An 8,519-nucleotide genomic window follows, 5' to 3' on the forward strand; every position below is an offset into this window, starting at 1 on the left:
TTAAAAAGTGTCCCAATGATAATTGTAATCATTTAAAGTTTGGATATCTAGAAAACAATGTTCTGGGTTTGATTGTCATTTTTCCAGTAGCCCAACCAATTCCACAGAGAAAACCGCTGTGGGGAGGGGCAAAAAAATAAAAATCCCTCTTGAACTGCTCTTTAGGTCTAGCAACCTGATGCATCCAGATCAAGCCCATCCATCTGCTGCCTGGCTCCATGTTCTGATGGATAACACCTGCTCCAGGTAGTCAGGAGCAAGGGGAGCCTTTAACAGGTCAGGTAGTAGAGAGGTCATTTAGGCTCCAATTTAATTAATATTTCAGTACGGCCATCAAGAAAGCACCATAACATTTCTCATGGTGCATTTATTCCAACTCTATTTAATAGAGTTAAAAAAACTGGGATCAGTTTGGTTTGAGTTTATTGCAACATTCAGAGTTGACTTTAATCTGTAAGAAAAAGACACTTTTACATTTCAGTTTCCACCAATCAGTGTTTTTAGTTGAAGCAGTACCTCAGTAGGCCTTCTGTCCCTTAGAGCCGGTCGTCCCCTTTTCACCTTCAGAGGAGGGCAGAGGAATGTGGTCAAAGGTGTCCTGGGTGTATTTGGCGTCGGAGCGGAAGTCCCGAGCTCGCTGGTACCCGCTGCTGGTGTAGACGACGTGGGACGAAGGGTACAGCGGGCGCTGCTCCACCATGCCCAGGGGAACCTGCTCGGAGGTCCAGGCGAAGCGTGGGAAAGGACGCTCAGGTTTGAAGGTCATGGCGTTGGTGACCACCTGTCCCAGTCCTGCATCCTGCTCGTTGAAGAGGACCGCGTTTGAGCCACGGCCAGAACCAAAGCTGGAGGTGTAAGAACCGTCGAAGCCCAGTCCAGTCTGACCAGAACCTGGAGGAGAACCTCAGTGAGAGTTCATCTTCTCAGAACACTAAAAGAAAAACATCCATACCTGATTTTCTAGAGGGATAACAAGCTCCAAGGCTGAAGAGGAGAAGGCCAACCAAAGAAATCCTGTAGAGGAGAAGAACCTCAGTAACTCCAGAACCAACAGAACCCCAAACAGAAGAGAACTTACTTCACCACACACTGATCCATCATGATTAAGTCTGGAAGCACAAAGTGAAGAAGAGAATTCAACCACAGCTGGATGATACCTTCTGATCTCTGAAGCTCCGTATTTAAACGCTTCTGTTCTCTTGGATTAATTAACCTCATTCATCTCACCTGGTGTCCTGCAGCTCCGTCATGCTTCCAGGTGAGCTGCTTGAGACTAATAAGTGATGGAAAAGTTGGCAGCATTAGTTTGACGTCAGTTTCCATGGTTTCCTGTTCTTTTTAGTTGTCCTTTTTATGGATCTTGTAGATGAAAAAATGATAAACAAACATATCGACTAAGTGTGTTGCTGTGTTTAGTAAATACATGTTTTTATCTAAAGTTTGTGGTTCTCGTGTGGTTACACTTTGACTTTACCGTCTAAAACCCACAATTTTTACTTTAAAAATGTAGTGAATTTATATTAAATCTAATTCCTGATTCTAAAGTTGTAACTTGACGTTGATCTTCAGAAACTGGACTTTCAGTTCTGTTAAAATGACAGATTTCAGTTTGTTCGTGTAAATAGAGAGCGTCCCTCAGTGTTATGGTGTACCACAGGGCTCTCAGCTGGGACTTTTTGTTTTTACATATTTCCATTGGACTTCTTGGCAGCACAGATTACATTTACGTTTCTATGCAGATTATACTATTTTTATTGATATCATTTGGTTTATCAGACTACAAGAGATGTAAAATCTAAGATTACTGTAAACGTTCCTTTTAATTTAGCCAGAATGGAGGAAGACATTTATTTTTTTCATTATTTTGATCTTCAGACTGTAAGAACATAAGAATATTTCAGGAAAACAAATCCTTCCTTCATTTTTTCGTTTCATTTTGTTCATGTAAACAGAGAGTGTTCCTGAGTCTGTTATGGCGTACCACAGGGTTCTGAGCTGGGACACATACTTTTTATTTCCCATACTTCCATTGGGCTTCTTGGCGGCACAGATTACATTTACGTTTCTATGCAGATGATACTATTTTTATTGATATCATTTGCTAAACCAGATTACAAGCACGTGTATTCTGGTGATGCTGAGAGTTTTTGTTTCCTTCTTTAGGGTTGAAGGGAGGATATCATTTCATAGTTCGTCACAGACACAGAAACAACTTCATTTGTTCCTAAAGACTGATCTGCTGTTATTTCTGATTATTAGGCTGCTATAATGATTATTTTTGAATTTTGCAGCAGTTGTGTTAATGACAAAGAAACTGTCTGAAGAATGGAGCAGGCGGACACTAACGCCATGTACCAGACGCTAAAGAAACCAGGTTCATTAGCTTCCAAACTGAGGCTACAGGTTTCTTGTTATTCTGAAGCTTGAAAATTAGCCAAATAATAATAATAAAAAAAACAAATATTATTGTAAAATTTGAATGGAACCTTTTGCTCTGACTTCTTTTTTTAACACAAATCCAAGCATTTTTGGCTTTACAAGTAATACATTTTATCAAAGATTCCAACAAATATCGTCCTTTTTTTTAAAAGCAGCAAAACTAAATCAGAGTTATTCTTTTTTTCCTACCTTGATGGTTTAAGTACAAATAGATAACCTTTTTCAAAACAAGTCTGGGCCATTCTGCCTTATTTATATTTGTCAATGTTATGCATAACTAAGAAACACGACTTCCGCATAACTCAATAAAATCCTGAAAATATCCCATTCTGGTGTTTTCAAAATGTCAAAGTTGACTCTTTGTGTGGGAAAAACTTCTGAACTTGTATAAAATCCAGTAAAGTACAACAAAATATCACCTCAAGCAACAAGATAAACATTTATCGTGCACATTTTTGTTTTTTAATTAGAAACTAAATCCTTGAGCAGAACCTATAGAAGGTGACAGTGCAGCTCATGTCCTGCAGGGGGCGTGCGTCCTGCAGGCCTGACCATCGTGCACAGCTGGAAGAGTGATTTTCAGGGCGGTAAACACACCCCTCCCCGGCCCCCATCCTGCCCTGGGAAGGACGTTTCCCATTCCCGGGCCAGAAGCAGAGGTGGCTGTGCTTGAGTCGGTGCTCACACATTCTCACCTGTTGGTTCTTGTCTCTGCCATCACCAAATGTGCTGTTACTGTGCCAGAGGACAGAGGAGGGCCAGGGGGAGGTTCTGAGCAGAAACAGAGAGTCCAATGTTTGGTTTTACAATCCTCGGCCCAAAAGAATAAAGACGAGGATCCTTCCCCTCAGACGGACTGGAAAATGAAGAACTCCTCTTTGGTCATTGCTCTTCTGACACAAGCTCTTCTGGAAGGTAGGAGGACGGCTTTCTTCTGCTGCTGCAGCTGTACACCACAAAGATGTGGTGGAGGAGAAATGTTTTCCTCCATTAATCTGAGAGGGGCTGCAGATGAGGACACTGATGAGGAGAAGGAAAAATGGAAGGTTGGAGCTCCGATCATTGTCTTCAGAAGATCAGGAGCTCAGAGAGGAAATATGTCAGAACTTTGTACTGAATCAAGTTTGCTTAAATCAAGAGATTTTAACTTGGTGGATAACAGATTCTATAGTTGTTTCCAGCAGAAACACAGAGGCTCAAAAGTTGATATTTACTGATCATTTACTGTCAAAGTCAATCGCAAAAGGGGTCAAAATCCAAAACAAACCTAAGGTCGAACAGGATAAACATTTATTGAACACTCTGAGACTAAAACAGTTACGTTTTAACCTAATTATGAACTAGATATATAGCATTACCTGTGATGATGCTAGTGTGAATGCTGTGAGCTGAATTTGGCCACTGAAGATGCTAGTGCTGATAGCTAAATAAAATATTAGCTAAATGCCAAATTAGCCTAAAAAACGAAAAATTAAAGTTAGGTTAGCCAAAACAGCTAGCATGTAGCTAAACAAATAGCTTAAATTCAAAATAGCCTAAAAAACTGAAAAAAGCACAAATTAGCCAAACCAGCTAGGGTGGCCAACCCTGGTCCTCAAGAGCCTCAACCCTGCCTGTTTTCCAGCCCTCCCTGGACTGCTTGATGCTGACAACCTAAATCAGGTGTGTTCAGCTAATCAGGATGTGGAATTACTTGAGTCAGCTAATCAGCAGCAAGCTGGTCAGGGAGAGCTAGAAAACAGGCAGGGTTGAGGCTCTTGAGGACCAGGGTTGGCCACCCCTGATAGTGTGTAGCTGAAATATTAGCTAAACTAGAAAATAGCCTAAAAAAATCTTCGTAAATGTCAAAATAGTCCAAAGCTAGCAGAATGCTAATTTTTAAAACTTAAAACTGTAACTTTTTAACATAAATCTGAATAATAAAAAGTCAGGAATATTATTCCAGAATAAATCAACTTAAACCTTAAATAACTTTCAATATTTTACTCTCCATAAAAATATATTTAGTCAAAATTATACAAGTTAGAAATGAGAACAAGATAACATCGGGTCATTAATAACAATAAAATAGAATGATCTGGAGGGCCGGATAGAATTACCCAGAGGGCCGGATCCGGCCCCCGGGCCTTGACTTTGACACATGTGACTTAGAACGTCTTTTCCACAATGATGGACTTTCTTTGTGTTTTATTCCTGAGAAATTTGAGATAAAAGTGAGAATTCTGGGAAATGATCCATAACATCTGTGAACATGTAGATACTTGTTAAAAGTTTCATTTTTACCAATCAGCTTCAGAAATATTCATTTGAAAAACAGGAAATCATTGTTCTGAGATGCTGTAAAATCAACTATTTATGTCTCTAACCTCCAGATTTGTGTTTGGCCATCAACGCCACCATCACGCCCTCCCCGTTTACGGTGGCCCAGGAGGGTCAGAACGTCACTCTCACTTGCGTCGTCTCCCAGCGCCGCCGCAATTCAGCTCTGCCCGTGGTCAAGTGGACTTTTCTGCCGGCGGGGACAGAGCGGCCGGAGGACGAACTCCTCATCGCCCGGGTCAACATGAGGAAAGCCCGTTTCTATGGCAACTACACCAAGAGCTTCACGTGGCCCAAGATGAAGCTGACGGTGGTGAAGCACGGGAAGGTGTTCGAGCTGCTCATCCTGAACGTGTCGGAGGACGACCGCGGCCTGTACCTGTGCCGGGTGCAGGAGTTTAGGAAGCACCAGGACCGCTGGAGGGCCGCGTCCAACTGCACGGCAGCGACTGAGCTCAGAGGTGAGGGATCCTCCTAACCCAACGGGACTGGTTCTGATCCAGTTCTTTTGGAAGACTAGATCATGGCTTGATTGAGGAAAAGCACCAAGAAAATGTATTCCTTCTTCAATATAAGGCTCTACGTGTACAAACTGATTGTTGGGTCTTTGAGAGACCGAGCTTTGGTTCTGTATCAATTAGACCTGAAGGTTTCTAACAAACCAAATGTTCAGAGTAGATTCCCCCAAAGACAGCTGGGAAAGCGAGTCCTGTGACCAGGCAAAGAGAAGAATAAATAGTATATTATCGTGCATAGAGTTGATGTCATGTGACTGCTGAGCTCTCTTTCAAATGACCAATCAGGACATTTCTCAACTTGTTGATTTTTAAAGTGATGCTCTCAAGAACATTTTGGATTCACTGCAAAAACAGAATCTTAGGAAAGTAAAAAAAACCTTGTTTCAAAAAAAAGAAAGAAAGAAAATCTGTGTTTTGAGACAAATAGTTTTACCAAGAAAGTTATTTTTTACCACAAAATATTCTAGAAAATACGGCGGAGTAATAAGGCCACCAAAAAAAAGTTTTTTTCCTTGTAAATTTATGACTTAATCTTGTAAATGTACTTTTTTTCTTATAAATTTATTACTTTTAATCTAGTAAATTTCCGACTTTACATCTAGTAAATTTATGATTTTTAATCTTGTAAATTTACGACTTTTAATCTCGTAAATGTAGAATTGTTTTTCTTGTAAATGTATTACTTTTAGTCTAGTAAAATTACAAACTTTTTCTCGGTAATTTACAACTTCTGATTTTGTGAATTTATTACTTTTAATCTTGCGAATTTACAACTTTAGATCCCGTTAATTTATTACTTTAAATCTAGTAAATTTATTATATTTACTGTCATAAATTTACTAGTATTTTTCTTGTTAACTTACTACTTTTAATCTCGTAAATTTATCACTTTTAATCTTTCAACCTTTAGTTTTTTTCTTTTAAATTTGTTAATTTACGACTAAATCTCCTAAATTTTCCACTTTTAACCCTAAAACACTTTCACTATAAAAATGTTCCACCGTCACTTTTGCCGGGTAATTTTTACCTGATATAAAATACCAATAAAATGTATTTCTCATAAAAAATAGATCAAGATATGAAAACATGATGAATTAGAGTTGTTTTCTTGTATTTCAAACTGTGCTTTATGCGACAAAGTGGGGGAGAAGATCCTAAGAACATGCTTGAAAATGACTGAAAAAGTAGAAATTTGAGAAGAAAAAATTGCTAAAAAATAATCAATGATACTGCACACTTGGCCTTTGGTCCAGTCATTCCTGGGACATGTGAGACTTCACCCAGGGACAAGTGACACAATTTAAAATAACGTAAATACTTCAGCTCGGGTGAAAATCCCCCGGCGACAGTACTCTAGGGTTAATCTTGTAAATGTACGAGAAAAAAAGTCAAAAATTTCGCCAATGACTTTTTAAATAATAAATATACGACTTTATCTGTTATCTAATTTAACAGTTACAACTTTTTTCTCGTAAAAGTTTTGTTTGTGAATTGGCTCTAATGCTAAAAACATGTCGGAGTGACTACAATTTTTCAATTGCTGAAATTCTTGGTAAGACAATTTTTCTTAACACATTGACAGATTTTTTTGGATCATTTAAAGAAAATTCTAATGAGATAGATACAGTTCTAGTTTTAATGAGATAGATATAGTTCTAGTTTTAATGAGATAGATACAGTTCTAGTTTTAATGAGACTGTTGCTACTCAGTACTAGCCCATGGACTCACAGTTTGGAGTTTTGGGGTTAAATGTCAACGTGGTGCGAACCTGGTGAATCTTGCTCCAGACTTGGTGATAAATAATTCCAGTCGGGCTCAAACCAGAATTATGAGTTTGTTCTACTTGGTTAAATTTCAATCCGTTTCCGTGGATTAAAAGGGACGCTACACATTCGTCACAATGAAATCCCTGATTGGTCTTTTGACCTTTCAACGTCTGAGAGCCTAAAAACAGACGCAAAAGAGAGTTTTTTTAATAGAAACTTGCATATTTAGTCTGAATTAATGAAGCTTTCGGGGACAAACGCTGGTGTGGGCGATCTCTGGTGTTTAGCAGACGTGGTCGGCCGCTGCTTTCCGCCGTGGCGTCTCGTCAGTCAGCCGTCCCTCCCAGAGACGCTGAACCCTCAGGAGGAGGACGTCCTGTGGCCTCTGTTGGTGTCGACGGCCGTCCGGGCTCGGGCCCAACAAGACGCGGCTTTTTGTGAAGAAAATAGATTCTCCGGAAAACCAGAGGAAGTGAAGACTATGAGTGACATAAACTATTTTAACGCCTGACGGAAGAGCAAACCAGCTATAAGTCATAAACTCAAACAATGGAAGATTTCAGATTCATGCAGCAAATTGATAGTTATTGCTGACATGATTTCCCTAAAGATGAGTCTAATTAGAGCTTTTCTGGGATAAAGTGGTTCGTTCCAGATCAACAGCAGCACTTTGCTTGTGTCAATGACTCGCAGTTACTTTTCTGTGCAGAAACATGTAGTAAGAAGCTTAAAAAAACGGTGACGGCTGCATTTTCCAGAGAAACAGCTTTTTTTCCTCTCAGAATGAGGTCATCTGTTGATGGTGTCAGACTGAGACTTGAAAGCTTCTCTCCAACCACAACAGAAGGGCGTCAGACGATGACAGAACCGCTGCACCCAGCTTTCTGGGTCTTCTGGTCGGCAGCAGAGTCGTGTTTGCAGCTTTAGAGGCTCACAGGCCCGATAAAGTGAAACCTGAGCAGCTGCTGATCGCACTGGTGCAAGTAAAAGCTTCTGATTCTCATCTGAACGATCAAGCTAACATGCAGCTCCATAAGTCACAGCTCCGACTCGATGAAGGACTCGGGAAAGACGACGAGTAGTGTGAGGTTTCCCTGAAGGCTCCGGAGACGTTCACGCAGCGGAACGCTCTGCACATTCCCGGGTGTCCGATTCTGCACTGATGTGGTGAAACTGGAAAAAAGTGTTTTTGCAGTTTTTAGTCTTTGCAGATGCGTGGTTCAAATCTTCATCAGAACGTTAACAGAAACCTGAGATTCTGAGTGTCAGTGCGACACGGAGAGAAGATGGTTTTAATGAACCTGAACTGTTACTGGATCTCTAAGAATTGCAACAAATTTAAGATAAAACTGCACTAAATCTGTTCAAAATGGAAGTTTTCTAAACTCTTGACCAAATTAGACACAGATCATGTTAGCAGCTCCAGCAGAAAAGTAAATAGAAGATGACCTGATGCTAGTTTTACAAAAGTTTATC

At 40.0% G+C, this 8,519-nt stretch overlaps 1 protein-coding gene across 4 annotated transcripts in view; it reads left to right on the forward strand.

The window, feature by feature from the left end:
* The window catches only part of vstm4b (V-set and transmembrane domain containing 4b), a 21,874-nt gene that overhangs the window by 3,910 nt on the left and 9,445 nt on the right, over positions 1–8,519 (forward strand). For 2 of the 4 annotated variants that reach the window (XM_036217256.1, XM_036217257.1), the window contains exon 2: positions 4,812–5,219. In XM_036217256.1, the coding sequence (XP_036073149.1) occupies positions 4,812–5,219 (408 nt within the window). Of the gene's footprint in view, positions 1–2,468; positions 3,355–4,811; positions 5,220–8,519 lie in introns of those variants that run through there. The other 2 variants (XM_036217258.1, XM_024284254.2) reach the window with 2 other exon arrangements.

The sequence above is a fragment of the Oryzias melastigma genome, linkage group LG19 (assembly GCF_002922805.2).
Source record: "Oryzias melastigma strain HK-1 linkage group LG19, ASM292280v2, whole genome shotgun sequence".
NCBI lineage: Eukaryota > Metazoa > Chordata > Actinopteri > Beloniformes > Adrianichthyidae > Oryzias > Oryzias melastigma.